Source organism: Polypterus senegalus, chromosome 16, assembly GCF_016835505.1.
Source record: "Polypterus senegalus isolate Bchr_013 chromosome 16, ASM1683550v1, whole genome shotgun sequence".
Lineage (NCBI taxonomy): Eukaryota > Metazoa > Chordata > Cladistia > Polypteriformes > Polypteridae > Polypterus > Polypterus senegalus.
The window spans coordinates 15,701,947-15,720,500 of record NC_053169.1 but is presented as its reverse complement, the minus strand read 5'-3'; the positions used below and the strand labels follow the sequence as shown (position 1 = coordinate 15,720,500).

Here is an 18,554-nt window from a genome sequence, read left to right as displayed (position 1 = left end):
CCTATCCAAGTACTGGCCGGGCCTGAACAGGCTTAGCTTCAGGTGGACGACTTCTTCTGAAGTGGAGGTGTGATGCCTCATGAAATGGAACAGGGGATGATTAGGGGGCCGGAATGACCAGGCCATGGTGGGCAATTTAACCAGGACATTGGAATACACCCTGATCTTTATGAAGGATGCCCAGGGATCTTTTATGACCACAGAGAGTCTAGTTTTACAGTGTTCCCCAGTCACTGCACTGAGGATATGGGGATCCACATTCAGATCACAGGGTAAGCGCCCCCTGCTGGCCTCACCAACACCTCCTCCTCCAGCAGCACCCCAAGCTTTTTCCTAGATGGTCTCCTGATGACCTGTTCTGAAGTGCATGTGGTATGGCTGCTGGCTGTTGTTTTGTTGTGGTAGTATTCTCCTTGATACTCTTTATTACGTAGACCTTAACAGAATACCCCAAATCCCTTCCTCTTATCACATGATCAGGTGGGTTAATACCCCCCCCCCTTCCTCAACATCTGTAACCCCAGTGAATTAGACGGAGTACCAGAACATCGTAGCTATTAGCTGAGCAAACAGGCTTGTTGGATTGAATGCCGTCCTCATATTTGTCCAATTTCTTACGTTCTAACAGACAGGAGGGGAAGTCACACATTTATTAAGCATTAGTCAAATAGACAGTGGCATAAAGCAAAGCAAAATAGTGCGTGACCACCATACCACCTGGTACCGTAGATGTTCAGTGAGTCCAGGTGCCCCATTTCTTGCGTTGCTTGAAGTGTCAGAAGTGAGTCAGAGCATTCATGGATTTGCTTTCCCCTTCCTGTCTCTCCTTCCTGTGATCAGCTCTGTTAAAGCTAATCTAGGTTTCTAGGTTTGATGCTACATTTCAGTCATGTGTACCATACCTCGCTTTACTTCCACATGAGGTATGCATCTTTCCAACCTTTCAAGTAATTTGAAGACCCCGTTGCACTAGCAATTGAGCAATTCGGTTTCTAAACTCAAAACTTTTTAGTGATAAACTCTCAGGTGTCCTCTATGCTCCTAATAAGTTGTCATGGAAGATCAAACATGGACAAGTGTCCTGGCCGGGATGGGTCAAGGTTCCTTACTCGGCCGGGATGCCAGTTTAATGAAAGGAGACAACCACACAGAGCCATTTGCTCCCCCCAGTTCAACAGATGGCATCAGCTCTCTCTTGGTCTCCCATATACACTCCTGCACAGCTTCATGGGAATTGGAGCTCCAATGGGCAGCCCTGCTGGGTGTCATGGGAGCCTCCAGAAGGAGCTGTGGGGAGGAAGTTCGGCCTGACCTGGAAGTGCATCTTGGGTGCAATGTGGTGACACAGGAAGTACTCTTGGGTATAAAGGAAGCCACTCATCCTCACCCAGGGAGTCAGAGTTGGGTGGAAGGGGACAAAACTCACCTGGAGGAGAGGAAGGAGAAGAAAGACAAAGAGGGGGAAGAAGATTATAGTTTGGGTTTTGAGCATTTTCTAATGTTTAAGAGAAGCCCACGAGAGACATTTACCGAAAAATAAGATCTTTATTTAAACCCAAAACCAGTATTACTGTTGGTGTGTTTGGGGCGTGGGACTCAGTGGCACCCCCAACTGGTCATAAAGTGTTTAGTCAAGACTGTCATATTTGACATTTTCTGCCGCATCTCCATAGATCTGTGGATTGGCAGGGTGCACCACAAATGACATATAAAACTCTTCTTGTCTTCTGTTAAGTTTGTCAATTTTCAATAATCGTTTTAAACAGCAATTGACTTTTCTTTGTGGTCCACAGTGAGCTGGATTATCATGCTGTAGCTGAGGTGAATGAGAGATGCCAAAGGATTTGTGACTTGTGGGACAAGCTGGGAACGATGACTCAAAAAAGACGGGAAGCACTCGAGGTAAGGCCTTCTTAGGGTGTCCTCACCGTGATATTTTGGCTCTCCAGAAAGCGGCCACTTCCGGCCTGTTCTGAAATGTCTTGAAATCTCTTTGGAGTTCTGCTTTTTGACTGCGTGTGAATGATGCACTCGGTGCAACCACTGGAATGAATAAGTGCTCAAGGCTACAGGAGTTGTGCATCACTTCTTGAAAGATTACCAAGTCAGCACACTTATTGACCAGCAGTCAGAGCAAGTAGTAAAACATAAAGTAACATAAAGGCTGTGTCTTCTATACCAGGGGTCGCCAACTCCGGACTTGGAGGACCACCGTTGGCTGCAGGTTTTCATTCTAACCCTTTTCTTAATGAGTGACCTGTTTTTGCTGCTAATTAACTTCTTTTGAGCTAATTTTAATTGATTGCTCTTCAAGACTCAGATCCCTTAATTGTTTCTTTTTCCTTAATTAGCAGCCAAACAATTAATGAGATGCAAAATGAGCCAAAACAACTGGCGTCCATCATACAATATCTGAAACTAAAGAAAGATGAAGGTCTCAGGAATGTCGATCTACTTACACCCCCAAAACATTTTCACAGAGCTCTTAGAAAAGAGAAAATCAACAATTTTGGAAATGACTGCTACTGCACAACGAGAGCAGCGACAAGCCATGAAATTAAAGAACGGGTTTAATTAACGACAAGAATTGGCGCCTCATTAAGCAACTGGTTGGCGTTTGAGGCCCTGACTTAGGTGGTCTTCTGTTGCCTCCCTCACTTCACATTTCATTTCTGTTTGGGTGCCATTTAAGGAAAGAAATGAAGCAATTCAGAGGAACGATGAAGAATTCAGGAGAAATCTTAAAAAAGCAAATCAATTAAAATGACTTCACAAGAAGTTAATTAGCAGCACAAACAGGGCACTCATTAAGAAAAGTGTTAGAATGAAAACCTGCAGCCACGGTGGTCCTCCAGGACCGGACTTTGCGACCCCTGCCTTAAACTACCCGTTGGATCTTTCGTTGGAAACATTTTAAACAAGACGGATGCGGTCAATATATACTTTTAAGTTGAATAATTGTATACTTTGCACATATAGAGCTCACATTTAGCCTTCTAAAGACATTCTTGTCATACACTCTTTGGCTTAATCTTGAAAAGTTTACTTGCGAATGGTGGCATGTGTTGTAATAGAAGAGTGATTTTTTTCCTGCTGCCTCACTACTCCAGGATTAGGGTTAGAATGAAAACCTGCAGCCACGGTGGTTCTCCAGGACCGGAGTGGGTGACCCCTGTTCTATACGTTAGAGCAGGGGTGGGCAATGTCTGTCCTGGAGGGCCGCAGTGGCTGCAGGTTTTTGTTCCAACCCAGTTACTAAATTAGAAACAAATCCTTGCCAATCTCAGTCCTTATTTAATCTGATGCCTTGTTAGTCTACAATGTTAGGTTCTTATATCGTAGATTTTTTTCCATTCCAAGGATATCATCCAAATGATTTGAAATATTAAATTTTCAGTCTGTCACATTTTCCACTTAAGTGTTTTATTAAACCAAATAGTGCCTGGTGATTCCACATGGGTGTCAATGGAAACAAGTTGGACAGAGAACTGCTGGCTCCTTTGTCATTTGCATCTTATTGCTAATAAGGAGCCATTAAAAACACTGAATACAGCTTTATAGGAGTGAAATAAGCAATTAAGGGTGGGGAACCTGAACAAGCGAGCCCACTAAAAGAAAGCATCACGATGTCACTTGAGCAGTAAGTGCTTCATCAGCAATAATTGAACTCTCATTGAGAAACTGGGTTGGCACTGCGGCCCACTAGGACCGACACTGCCCACCCCTGTGTTAGAGATTGCATTTCTTTACACTAACTTCACCTTATTTTCCTATAGTAAATATGCCATTGCACAGCCACAATGCACCATGCACGTTGACGAGTTAAATTCAATTAATAGATAATCCATCCACCCATCCATTATCCAACCCGCTATATCCTAACTACAGGGTCATGGGGGTCTGCGGGAGCCAATCTCAGCCAACACAGGGAGCAAGGCAGGACAAACCCCAGGCAGGGCACACACACCCACACACCAAGCACACATTAGAGACAATTTAGAACCGCCAATGCACCAAACCTGCATGTCTTTGGACTGTGGAAGGAAACCCACGCAGACATGGGGAGAACATGCAAACTCCACGCAGGGAGGACCCGGGAAGCGAACCCAGGTCTCATTACTGCATCTTATTGCAGATGTTAAAGGACGCCAGCCTTCTAATGAAGTATAGTCAGCTCTGTCCTCTCTTACACAGAACATCAGTATTGGCAGTCCAGTCCATTTTATCATCCAGCTGCACTCCCAGATATTTAAAGGTCTGCACCCTCTGCACAGTCACCTCTGGTGATCACGGGGTCCATGAGGGGCCTGGACCTCCTAAAATCCACCACCAGCTCCTTGGTTTTGCTGGTGTTCAGGTGTAAGTGGTTTGAGTCACACCATTTAACAAAGTCCCTGATTAGGTTCCTATACTCCTCCTCCTGCCCACTCCTGATGCAGCCCACGACATTATACAAAGTTATTGTCTGTTAAATATTGTTCTTTATCAGTATGCTGCTGCTGGAGTATGTGAATTTCCCCTTTGGATTAATAATCTGTCTCTCTATCTATCTCTCTATCTATTTGCAAGGCAGCAGTGCTACCGCTGTGCCACCGTGTTAATATATAATTAAAAAAACAATATTCATTTCAAAGAAGAAAAGCTGAGTGTGCCCATTTCCTCATTCACCACATAGAAAGGAAAACTGTAAACTACCTAGGTCAGCTAAAGGGAGTATCCCACCATTACACAGCCCCAAAAAACTACAGGTGAGCTGCTGCCTTGCATTGTTTTTCTATCGAATCATAGCAGTGCCCCAATTTGGCAAAATTTTCACCCAAATTTTTGAAATGAATTTTAACATACATCAAAATTCTGCGGTGGGCTAGCGCCCTGCCCGGGATTTGTTCCTGCCTTGCGCCCTGCGTTGGCTGGGATTGGCTCCAGCAGACCCCCCCGTGACTCTGTTTTAGTATTTAGCAGGTTGGATAATGGGTGGATTGATGGATATATCAAAATTCTTAAATATCCTCAATACGATTTGAGATTTTTAAATTGTTGTTGTACGCATTTTAACGTATCTGCAGTGCATATTGAGACATCTCACAATCATTTTCTGTGAAAATTCCTGATCTTTCAAAAGAAAAGATTATTTCCTGTGAATACAGCAGAATGTGTGGTGTCAGATATGTAATGGAACACATTTATTTGTATATACCAGCGTCATTATTATCAGGCCATACATAGTCATTTTACTGTTTCACTGTGAAAATGTTGCATTAAGTTCAAGAATAGGTCTTTAGTGACATCTACTGGTTAAATATTCAAAGTACAACAGAATTTAAGGTGGAATGAAAAATCCATACAAAGTAGCTGGTGAATAAGAAGACATCCATCCATCCATCCATTATGCAACCGACTATATCCTAACTACAGGGTCACGGACATCTGCTTGAGCCAATTCCAGCCAACACAGGACGCAGAATAAGAAGACAACAAGTATAAATACTTAGGAACTTACCTAGATAACAATCTTAGCTGGAATACTAATAAAAAAAAATATTCTCTACATGCAACCAGTGCTTATTTCTCCTCCATAAACTCAAACTATTTAAAGTAGACAAGGAGCTCATGTTGTCCTTTTGTCGCAGTCTGATCCAGTCAGTGATCACTTTCAGTTTCATTGTCTGGTTTAATAGTCAGACAAACCAAAACTCAAAAAAGCTCCAGCAGATTATGAAGTATGCAGCTAAAGTTGCTGGGGCTGATGTAGATGATTTGACTAGAGTGTGTGTGTGTGTCAAAGGGCAGGCAATGTTAAAGAAAGTGGAAATCATCTCAACTGATGACAGACATCCATTACATGTAGAACTAAACTTCAGTAAATCAGGAAGGATGGTCGCTTTAAAAAGCCACACAACTCGCTCCAGAAATTTCTTTCTTCCTTGTGCCATTTGACTTTTCAATAAGAAGTATCGGAGGTAATGATTAAGGTTTTGATATATATCCTGTAACCTTTTTTTTTCTTGGTGTAATTATCTAACTGCCTTACCTTAACCTGTCTTGTTTCTATTTGTTTGTTTTACTTCATTCTGTCTGTTATTAGATGCAATTGAGAAGGCAAATTTCATGTTTTCTTGTGTAAACAGGACTAAAAAAAGGAACCTTAAACCTTGTTAAGATTTGAGGATACTTTGGAAACCCTTTTGTAAATTCTCTACTCTTACTGATAGAATCTTTCATTTCACCATGACGCGTGATTTCTGACGTCATATACCCTTCTCTATGTTCCACTCTCACCCTTGCTAAATATTCTCAGTAGTACACATGCGCTTAAATCAGAGGGTTCTTAAGCTTTTTAACAATGCAGTCCTATTGTTAATTACTCAGATACGGATAGCATCAAAAAATGTAAATTGTGCAAAATAGAAACCTATAGATTACTAGGGGGCTCTGCCCCCTGCTCACTTCGCTTGCCAACCCTTGGGTCGGTGCTATGCGCTAGCCACTTCACGGATCTGCCGCTCCTGTATGGGGAAGTGGATGTACAATTTACGATGTGCAGTGGGTAGCGATGCTGCCTCGCAGTTAGGAGACCCAGGTTCACTTCCCGGGTCCTCCCTGTGTGGAGTTTGCATGTTCTCCCCGTTTCTGCGTGGGTTTCCTCCCACAGTCCAAAGACATGCAGGTTTAGGTGCATTGGCAGTTCCAATTTGTCCCTAGTGTGTGTGTGCCCTGCGGTGGGCTGGTGCCCTGCCCAGGGTTTGTTTCCTGCCTTGCACCCTGTGTTGGCTGGGATTGGCTCCAGCAGACCCCCCGTGACCCTGTAGTTAGGATATACCGGGTTGGATAATGGATGGATGGATTGTTACATATGCATAATATACTGCTCAAAAAAATTAAAGGAACACTTTTTAATCAGAGTATAGCATAAAGTCAATGAAACTTATGGGATATTAATCTGGTCAGTTAAGTAGCAGAGGGGGTTGTTAATCAGTTTCAGCTGCTGTGGTGTTAATGAAATTAACAACAGATGCACTAGAGGGGCAACAATGAGATGACCCCCAAAACAGGAATGGTTTAACAGGTGGAGGCCACTGACATTTTTCCCTCCTCATCTTTTCTGACTGTTTCTTCACTAGTTTTGCATTTGGCTACAGTCAGTGTCACTACTGGTAGCATGAGGTGATACCTGGACCCTACAGAGGTTGCACAGGTAGTCCAACTTCTCCAGGATGGCACATCAATACGTGTCATTGCCAGAAGGTTTGCTGTGTCTCCCTGCACAGTCTCAAGGGCATGGAGGAGATTCTAGGAGACAAGCAGTTACTCTAGGAGAGCTGGAGAGGGCCATAGAAGGTCCATAACCCATCAGCAGGACCAGTATCTGCTCCTTTGGGCAAGGAGGAACAGGATGAGCACTGCCAGAGCCCTACAAAATGACCTCCAGTAGGCCACTGGTGTGAATGTCTCTGACCAAACAATCAGAAACAGACTTCATGAGGGTTGCCTGAGGGCCCAAATGTCTACTGTGCCCTGTGCTCACTGCACAGCACCCGGGAGCTCAATTGGCATTTGCCATAGAATACCAGAATTGGCAGGTCCACCACTGGCATCCTGTGCTTTTCACAGATGAGAGCAGGTTCACCCTGAGTATATGTGAAAGACGTAAAAGGTCAGGAGTAGCCGTGGAGAATATTATGCTGCCTGTAACATCGTTTAGCATGACTGGTTTGGTGGTGGGTCAGTGATGATCTTGGAGGCATATCCATGGAGCGACTCACAGACCTCTACAGGCTAGACAACGGCATCTTGACTGCCATTAGGTATCAGGATGAAATCCTTGGACCCATTGTCAGACCCTACGCTGGTGCAGTAGGTCCTGGTTTCCTCCTAATGCACGACAATGCCTGGCCTCATGTGGCAAGAGTATGCAGGCAGTACCTGGAGGATGAAGGAATTGAAACAATTGAATGGCCTTCACGATCCCCTGACTTAAACCCAATAGAACATCTGTGGGACATTATGTTTCGGTCCATTAGGCGCCGCCAGGTTGCTCCTCAGACTGTACAACAGCTCAGGGATGCCCTCATACAGATCTGGGAGGAAATGCCACAAGACACCATCCGTCGTCTCATTAGGAGCATGCCCGGCGTTGTCAAGCATGCATACAAGCTCGTGGGGCCACACAAGATACTGAAAAGCATTTTGAGTAGCAGAAATTAAGTTTTTGAAAAAATGGACTAGCCTGCCACATCTTCATTTCACTCTGATTTTAGGGTGTCTACACAATTGCGCCCTCTGTAGGCAGAAAACTTTTATTTCCATTAAAAGACTTGGCATCCTTTTGTTCCTAAGACATTGCCCTGCCGTTATTTGTATAGATATCCAACTTCATATTGAGATCTGATGTATCTAATGTGTTTCTTTAATTTTTGTGAGCAGTGTAGAACTAACTGTTTTACATTACAGCGAGTAATTTAACCATAATAAAAAATAGTAAAACGTAATAAATTGAAAGAAAATTGTTTCATGTTGCGTTAGAGGTATTCATTGCGTTATACGATTTTGTTCTGTTTGGCTTTGAAATTAACATGCAAATACTTTTAAAACATACACTTGTACTGTAAAACTTCAATAAAAACAATATTTGGAATTAACTTTTTGTCAATATCGCTTTGAATTTGATTCCGTGTTTGGACTTGAATCATGACAACACGTTTACCTGCCTGTGAATTTTGTTTCTTTCTCCCTAATAAATAAACCGACTTTTTTGAATGTTAGTCTTTGTGATTTGTTAATTGTCATAGCAAAAGATATTCTAACAGGAAACTGTAAACATTTTAATACGAATGGCATATCAAGATCTCCTTTGGTGTCTAATGTTATCTGCGGACGATGTCCTACTTTACCTTTCTTGTTGCCTGTTAAAATTTGACATGTCAGAATTGTTCGACCAATTTTGAATACAACTAATCTTGTCCTACTGCATAGCCCATCACTCAACATAAATTACGCAATAACATTACAAGACATCCTTCTTTCAACAGTAATTCAGCCGATGGAAGACCAGACAGTGTTAATGGTTGTAGATATTCTACGTGATATTGTAAGTTGATGTTTTTATCTTCCACACCATCACCCCCAACTGCTTCAGTATAGTCTATTGATACACATTTAACCAATTTGCCCGTGTAACCGAATGACAAATTTCGCGTTAATTCGTTTCACTCCATCGTTTCTCGGTGTTAAGATTACCTGTGTACTCATTTCTTCTGTTGATAACCCTTTGGGATGAAATTCTTCAATAAGATTTGGACATAATACGTCTTCTTTTATTGGGAACATAAAGTGAGGAAAACGTAAAAATTTATAAGAGCTGAGATCGTAAGAAGTGTGTCTGACAAGAGCATTCACACGAATGAGAGGTGAGAGGACCGTGTGCAGGGCGTGGGCCGTGAACTGGAAATGGTTGAGAGGAGGGCAGGACTTGAAAAAATCTCTTGGTAATAGTCTCGTCTCGTCTCAAGATTTTCTTTTATAAGGGAGAAAAATACACAGGAAATGCTGTATACATTTCTCAAGTTCCACTATCAAAAAATACATCCATCCATCCATTTTCTAACCCGCTGAATCCGAATACAAGGTCAGCTGTAATTAAAATGAAATAAAAAGTACAAACTGGATGTATGTAAAAGCGTGCTGTACTCTTGAATTAGAAAATGGTCAAAATGGAGGCACAGCATTATTTAATGGATATCCTAATATGATAGAACTGCTGTTATTTAGCTTGCTATGTGCTTGTTAAAAATAAAAATATCCCAGCATAGTGACCCCCCGTGTTAACGGCCACATTTTATTTCCATACTAGCCATGTGCGTCCAACTACGTTGCGCGTGTTAGGCCTTGTTCACACGGGCATTAAAATCGAGCGTTTTTGCGTTCGTGCGTCCAGTGAGCGGATCAAGCGCCGAGTGTTTTCTACACGTAGGAGTCAATGAGAGTGTTCACACGGGCTTTGGTGACGTGCGTTTGTCCGGCTGCGCGTTTTTACGGCATCAAAAAAACGTTGCATGCAGCTTTTTCTTGGCGTTCAAAACCCAACGAACGCAAGGAAACCGCTTCTAGTTCATTTTCTGCGCGTTTATTTTACGCTTTGGAGGAGCGGGGGGCATTTCAGTGCATAACACCGGTGTAAGCGCACACTCGACTACTGTTTCCTTACCTCAAAGTGACAAGTAGTCTCTCTTCGGGGCTAACACCAAGTCGCATGTTGGTTGATCGGCGTGCAATGTGGCATGGCACCAGCTGCAGCAGACAATCAAAAGTGGAAACCGACATCCGACAGTAATTAAAAAACTTGCGCGGAAATTTTCGCATTTCTTCATAAAGCACAAAAAAACTTCCTTTAACCCGACGTTGTGCAGTCAGAGGATGAACCCAGTAGTGGCGGCGATTTTTCTCTCCCTACGTCGCCGTATTACGAGTATTTTTAAAACAAGAAGATTAATATCTAACATAGCAAAATGGTCCATATTGAAAGGAGGCACCTCAAATAAAACGACAAGGGCTTTCATATCCAGTTCCCGACACTGCCTCCACAGGTTAACACACAAACTACAATTTGGGCTGCAGGCTGGCGTTAGACAGAGACAAACGAACGCCGGTGTAGAAGTCAATCGATCGCCACCACAAAATGCAACATAAACGTCTAGGACGTTCAGAGCAAGTTCGTTTATCCAAAAACTTAACGCCCGTGTGAACAAGGCCTTAAAGTTGTCTGTGAACGGCTCCCTGTTTAAACGCGATTGCCAGTCGTGAACTGGGCCCTTCGTCGCACAGCATTATGATTTTTTATAAGGGAAACAAAATTACAGAAGAAAACCCTTGGACATTGATTTGATAGGAACGGCCTACGCGGAATCACTGTCCGAATAGTAATTATGTGGTGGTGTGGGAGCATTTCTGCTTCTGTCCGTTCACAGTCCCTCTCGTTTTCATGACGCTATCATTTCCTCTCACGATGTCTTCTCAGACTTTCTCCAATCTCGCAGGTTGCTTTGTGGCAATCCAAAGAGTAAGGCAATATACACGGAGCAATGGTTATAAAAGGGGGACACATAGATATCCAGGCTCTTTAAAGCATAAATAGAGATCACTTCACTGACATGTGAGCAAGCCACGGTACAACTGTGAGACGCGCAGCACTCGCCGGCTACAACGTAACAATAATAATTTCCGGAACGTGCTGTTACGTTGTCATTCATTTTACTCACTGTCTTTCTTTCATTCATATGTTACGTAGGCACGTACCTTTTATCTTTGGCAATCTCATTCTCTAACCAGGCCTCAGGAGCTAACCAGCGTAACGCTGTCCACCACCCCTTTCGTTATTCCGGCACATTGTTGACATCCGTGAGTAACAACAACGTACTAAACTGGAAGGTGGTCTACGCATGCGTGGAATTTGCAGACAAACAAAGATCAAGATCTAAATGAAGATCTCTTTAGTTAATTTAAAGCACAACAATTTGTTTAGTTTGAATGTCTGTGTTTTGAGGTGTGACTGGCGTACTACAGTCGTCAGTAGTATAAGCCTGGAGGAGATTCTTAATGCAATGCCTATGTTTTAGCTGTCTCTCTACTGCCATCTAGTGCTGCTTCTTCTAATTCATTCGCGGACAAACAAAGATCAAGATCCAAATGAAGATTATATATAGAGAGAGGATAGGAAACAGTAGCCTGCCTAGCTTTAGCAAGACTTATCACTTATTGCTGTGTTTCTCCATTTCTTACAACGAACAGGAGGTTTGCATTCTTTACAGGAGAAAAGGGCCCCTGGGCCAATGAAGGAAAACGGCAGAGGTTTGAGCCACCATAGCCACCCCTTTGTGGACGTCCCTTTATTTCATGTGTTAAATGGATGTCTTTTGGGTCTTGAATTTTACAGAGGACTGAGAAGCTTTTGGAAACCATTGACCAGTTGTTTCTGGAGTTCGCCAAGAGAGCAGCACCTTTCAACAACTGGATGGAAGGAGCAATGGAGGACCTGCAAGATATGTTCATTGTTCATACTGTTGAAGAAATTCAGGTGTGTGCTTGTTGCATTTTTTCTTTTCCTGAAAGGAATTCTAATCCCTGACGATCAGCCTCTAAACTTTCACTTAACCGATTCCTGCTATAAATGAGTAATTTCTTGAGACTCTGCATTCCATGGTAATTCCCTGGTTGTCTATGATGTTCAGTCGTTAGTTCACTCAGCGCTAATGTGTTCAGCCTGTAGTTTAACTTCTTGTGATCTGGAGTTTGATGTCAGATGGACGTATTTGTCACCTCCCAATACCTTGAACCCAGACTTAGAAGAATTTGCATGTTATTTCCATGTCTGCATCCATTTACAATACAATACAATTTATTTTTGTATAGCCCAAAATCACACAAGGAGTGCCGCAATGGGCTTTAACAGGCCCTGCCTTTTGACAGCCCCCCAGCCTTGACTCTCTAAGAAGACAAGGAAAAAAACTCCCAAAAAAACCCAGTAGGGAAAAATTGGAAGAAACCTTGGGAAAGGCAGTTCAAAGAGAGACCCCTTTCCAGGTAGGATGGGCGTGCAGTGGGTCAATAAAAGAAGAGGGTCAATACAATACAACACACAGAACAAATCCTCTTAAGGATGTGTCGTTAACTTCATTGTCAAATGCAGGCTGACAAAGCCAGCACAGATAGCACTATAATGTCAATAGTATTGGGACCCCCCTCCAAGTCATTGACTTCAGGTGTTCCCATCACTTCCACGGCCACAGGTGTATGACATCGAGCACCTCAGCATGCAGACGGCCTCTACAAACATTTGTGACAGAACAGGTCGCTCTCAGGAGCAGCTCGGTGAATTCAAGCCTGGTACCGTGATAGGATGCCACCTGTGCAGTAAGTCCATTTGTGAAATTTCCTCGATACTAAAAATTCCACGGTCAACTGTCAGTGGTATTATAACAAAGTGGAAGTAATTGGGAGCAAAGAAGCCATGAAGTGGTTGGCCACGTCAAATCACAGAGCGGGCACAGCACATGCTGAGGTGGGCAGGAGTCGACAACTTTCTTCAGAGTCACCAACTACAGACCTCCAGAAGCTCAAGAACAGTACAGAGAGCTTCATGGAATGGGTCTCCATGGCCGAGCAGCTGCAGCCAAGCCTGACATCACCAAGTGCAATGCAAAGCTTCAGATGCAGTGGTGTAAAGCCCACCGCCCGCCACTGAACTTGAGAGCAGTGCAGACATGTTGTCTGGAGTGACAAATCACGCAATCCGGTGGACGAGTCTGGCCAGGAGAACGGGACTCACCTGACTGCATTGTGCCAATTGTAAAGTCTGGTGGAGGGGGGATTATGAGGTGGGGTTGTTTTTCAGGGGTCAGGCTTGGCCCCTTACTTCCAGTGAAAGGAACTCTTAATGCTTCAGCATACAAAGTCATTTTGGACAATTTCATGCTCCTGACTTTTATGCTTGTATGGGTTAGTTAAATACAGAGCCACCCAAAACTAGTTCCATTTATATAGCTGCTTAAAATCAATTATTCTTGGAACACAGATTCAATAGTTTTAGAGCAATGTAAAATGCTAAGAAAGAAAGAAAAAAATCGGGACTGGTCTTCCCTCGACTTTCTCGTGTACTCAGATATGGGGAAACAAATCACATTAATAATATATTGAACAATTATAAAAGGTGAAGCTGAATAAATAAGACTCTGCTGCTGCATGAATAAAAGGGAAAGTATCACTTTCGGTTAACGGAAATAGCCCAGAAATTGACAGAAATCTACATTTTTGTACCTAATACTTGTATGCAAAATTTGGTTGACCGAAGTGAAAGTGTCCTCAAGTTATACACACACAGACATAATTCCAAAAATGGTAAAAATGGTCTAAAACGTTTCATCAAAATTTCGAAATGGAAATTCAAGAGGACTCTAATACTTTCCCTATACTTTGAAAACGAGAAAGTCGGAGAGGTCAAAAACATTGAGTTTCAGCAAAATCTCAACATCCAATCTTTGGACGATTACAATACTTTTTCTATACTTTGTATACGAGAAAGTAAAAATGAAAGCCTTCCAATACTTCCCAGTTTCTGCAGATTTTATGGAATGTTGCACATTTTCCTGTCTTGCAGTTAGACGTCATCATAATTGAATGTCCCCCTCAACATTCTGAAGTTGTTAAACTTCTTATTTTGCATGAAGCCTCACCACATCTTGTTCCCACCAGCCATGGCTCCTCTCTCGTGTTTTCTGATGTCTACGTACAGATTTCACAAAGATGATTCCACTTTATAGCATGTTTGACACTTGCAAGCTGTCAAATTCGCAGACGTCTGATACTGTAAACGTCTGTTAGTCATTTGCTGGTATTCTTGGGTGTCTGTTAGGTTGCTTCTATCTGATGAATTAATTTTTATTTGTTTTTTGTGGATTCAAGATAGATAGAAATATAAAATCATATTGGATTTGAATTGCTTGCAAAATTAATTTGAACAGTCAAACAAAAAAATTGGGTTGGAGCCAAAAGTCACAATTAAATCACTTTTTTAATTTCAACGTGAATGGGGTCTTAATAGCCTGGAGCAGCCAGTGTGGACTTTACACTCATTTTAACTGTTGTAACTTTTCTCTTGGATTGTTCCAAGATATGGTGGGCATTTTGCCCTTGCCCCCCATAGACAGGTTCAGTGGTCAGGTTGCCCCTTATGCAACACGTAGCTTCCCATTTGCGTCCCTGTCACCCTTTTGAACATAGGCCTGAATTGCACTTCTTCTTTTTTCCTCTCTCTAGAGTCTGATTTCTGCTCATGAACAGTTTAAAGCGACTCTTCCAGAGGCAGACAGCGAGAGGCAGGCCATACTTGGAATTCAAAATGAGATCCAGAAGATCTCCCACAGTTACAATATTGTGCTCTCACTAACAAATCCATACAGCACAATCAAGTCTGAGGACATCAGTGCCAAATGGGATAAGGTAAAGTTATATTTTTATGTACATTTGAGTAAGTTTTCCTTATGGCTCCCTAATACAATGTTGGGCTCTATAAATAAAGCTTTAATGTTAATGGTCGGGCAGCACGGTGGCGCAGTGGGTAGCGCTGTTGCCTCGCAGTAAGGAGCCCCAGGTTTGCTTCCCGGGTCCTCCCTGCGTGGAGTTTGCATGTTCTCCCCGTGTCTGCGTGGGTTTCCTACCACAGTCCAAAGACATGCAGGTTAGGTGCATTGGCGATCCTAAATTGTCCCTCGTGTGCGCTTGGTGTGGGTGTGTGTGTGCCCTGTGGTGGGCTGGCACCCTGCCTGGGGTTTGTTTCCTGCCTTGCACCCTGGGTTGGCTGGGATTGGCTCCAGCAGACCCTCGTGACCCTGTAGTTAGCATATAGCGGGTTGGATGATGGATGGATGTTAATGACTAATTGCAGTTTTTTCTGTGAAGTGGCTCTTTTTGTAATATTTAATTTATTCAGCTTTTTGTACCATTCTTCAATAAGGACAGGCTCAGAGTTTCCAGATTATAATGTTATAAGTCATATCTTATTTATGTACAAGAACACACAAATAAGCTTAAAATTTGCATCACTAATGCTTGTGGAGATTTTGAATTTATTTGAGATTTCTTTCAGAGACACAATATAATTTTAATTAAAATAATCTATATTGCTCTTCATAGTTAAGTCTGTGTTTCTCACAGTATCTATAGATTTTAAATTAGGGGTGCAGTCCTGTTGTTGGACTGTATCTTCGCTATAATTCTGTGATTGGAATGAGTGAAATGTAAACTGAATAGCGATCACTGCTCATTTCACACATTTTGAATTGTGTGATTGCGCTAATGAGTTGGACATTTACCAGTCTGGCAAAACCTCACTGAGTTTAGTGGTTGTGTAAAACACACGTCACGATTTTTCCAGTCACAGACTTAATTTGAGGGCCCTCAAGAGACTGAGCGAGGAGTCTGAGTGTCTGAGTGTGCGAGGGTCCTGATAAAAACTAAGAGCCAGGCCTTTAATGACCTCTTGGGCACGGCCATCAGCAGCGTGTCTGTCTGCGAAGAGAGTGTCGACCTCGTCAAGAGGTTTACTTACCTCATCAGTGACATTCATGACTCTGGTGACTCTTCCTATGAAGTCAGTAGACGGATTGGGAGAGCATGGGGGGGGTCATGAGGTCACTGGAAAGGGGTGTGGCGCTCCCGATATCTCTGCAAAAGGACGAAGGTCCAAGTCTATAGAGTCCTGGTGCGAGACATGGACGCTCTCCAGTGACCTGAAATGAAGACTGGACTCCATTGGTACTGTGTCTCTTTGAATCCTTGGGTGCCGCTGGTTTGACTTTGTGTTGCTCATGGAGTCCCGAATGAGGCACATGACCTGCATTGTGAGGGAGGGTCAGTTATGGCACTATGGCCATGTGGCACGATTTCCCTGAGGGTGATCTGGCTCACAGGATCTTCATTGTTGAGGACCCAAACAGCTAAACCAGGCCAAGGGGATGCTCATGTAATACTTTGCTGCACCAGATACATGGTCACTTATGAAGGGTGGGACTGGACTGTCTGTCTGCCTGGGGGGTTGCCAACCGGGATCTTGAAGTGTTTCGTTGTGTGGTGGGTGTGGCAATACGCAGTACCAGTGCATGCTCCCCGGCCTGATCTGACCTGAGACTTAATTCACATAATCGTTTGTGAGTTGGGGGCAGCCGTGGTATGCTTCTCTGACCTTTAGTTGTGTAGTTTGACGTCACCAGAGACTCACCCCAACTCAAACAGGTTTGATTTTTCCTTAATTTTTGAGGGTGCCTGTGTGTGTATGTGTATGAGAGCACCACTACGAGGACATTCCTTAAACGTATGTGTTTTGGATCTCACAAACAGAGGAGAGTCTTGCCTTTCTGATATCTCGTGGTTTATGTAACACGACAGAACAGAAAAAAAAAGGATAGAGACTGCAGCTGAACTTGCCGCATCAGGAAATCCTTCATACAGCACTGGCACAAGGATGGAGCTGCCAGGGAAGAGGAAAAGAGGAAGGCCTAAGAGAAGATTTATGGATGTGCTGGGAGAGGACATGCAGGTGATGGGTGTGACAGAACAAGACGACGAGGACAGAAAGATGTGGAAGAAGATGATCCGCTGTGGCGACCCCTAACGGGAGCAGCCGAAAGAAGAAGAAGATGGTCAGACAGCTCATTATTGGCTGTTAGGAGAAGGGGTGAGCTTGCAGTACTTTGGAAATGTGAACCTGAGCTCGAATGTTGTCAAGAAAATGTGCACCACGCCATCCCCTGTGATTCCAACTCATGAAATCTGACATCTTTAGGTGACGTGACCAGCAGTAGCAGTCATGAAGTCTGACATACCCTCCGACTAGATGACTAGCTGATTTTTGAGAATTAACACTATCTTTATTGTTTGCCAGAAAAGTTGATCTGATGCTTAAAGGAAATGTATGACTTGTTGACCTGCGATCAACTGTGGCAGAGCCAGGCTAGGAGTAGAGGTAAGTAAGGAGCTTTAGGCCTGGCCTCGCTGTCTACCAAACATGCTGATGGCTAATATTCTGCTTTGTTCAGTCAAAAGGGTCTGTCCAGCTAGTAAGGGATTTACAAAGAGGGTAAAGCTCCCAACAGGATTATGTTGAACCAAAGTATGGTCTGTGATGTCACAAATGACGTCTATTTTCAATTGGGTCTTTCCACAAGCTACAAAGAGGCAGTGGGCCTGATCTGCGTTTTTCTCTTTCTTTATAGGTAAAGCAGCTTGTTCCACAGAGGGACCAAGCACTACAAGAAGAACTTGCACGTCAGCACTCTAACGAACGATTACGCCGTCAGTTTGCAGCCCAAGCAAATGTTATAGGACCATGGATACAGAAGAAGATGGAGGTACGAGGCGCAGCTTCACGAATAACCTAGGCACATATGTGTAAATTACCTGCTAGCATGTCATGCTTTGTTTTAACCTCTATAAAGAGGCATGTGCTGTACATCTTAAATTAAGCACCATTTTGATATCCCGTATGAGTCTAACACAACAAAACAATAAACTTAATTTTATATATCGCCTTTCTGTTGTGAACACAAAGTACTTCACACATAGAAAGTCAGGTGAAGATCTAGAATGACAAGTGACATGTTCACCGTCACACAATGTGCTAAAGGTGAACCTTACAGGACAAATTTGTGATTTTATAAAAGAAAATAGGGGGCTTTGCCCGTTGCTCACTTCACATGCCAACCCCCTGGCCTGCACTCTGTGCCAGCCACTTGGCATCTCTGCTGCTTGCCTATGTGGATTTCACTTTCACCAAACAACAAATCTTTTAATTCTCGCGGATACGCCTCTTCATTGGGAAAAAACACTACTCTTCCCTGATGGCAACACGAATTAAACAATCTACACGTCTCCGACTTAAAGTTTACATCCAAACAATATCTACATACTTCTGTCATATCACCTATGTCCATTGTCATTCAGCTGCCTCCCCTCCCTCACCTCCTCCATATCAGTCTCTGTGGCCGCGTCTCTTGTTGGAGGCGGAG

General features: G+C 43.2%; 1 protein-coding gene across 1 annotated transcript in view; it reads left to right on the top strand.

Moving 5' to 3' along the window:
• Positions 1-18,554, top strand: part of LOC120516954 (alpha-actinin-2) — a 155,165-nt gene that overhangs the window by 112,073 nt on the left and 24,538 nt on the right. Inside the window, exons 13-16 of the mRNA XM_039738993.1 lie at positions 1,794-1,902; positions 11,930-12,070; positions 14,809-14,991; positions 17,763-17,897. Coding sequence (XP_039594927.1) covers positions 1,794-1,902; positions 11,930-12,070; positions 14,809-14,991; positions 17,763-17,897 — 568 coding nt within the window. The remainder of the gene's footprint in view (positions 1-1,793; positions 1,903-11,929; positions 12,071-14,808; positions 14,992-17,762; positions 17,898-18,554) is intronic.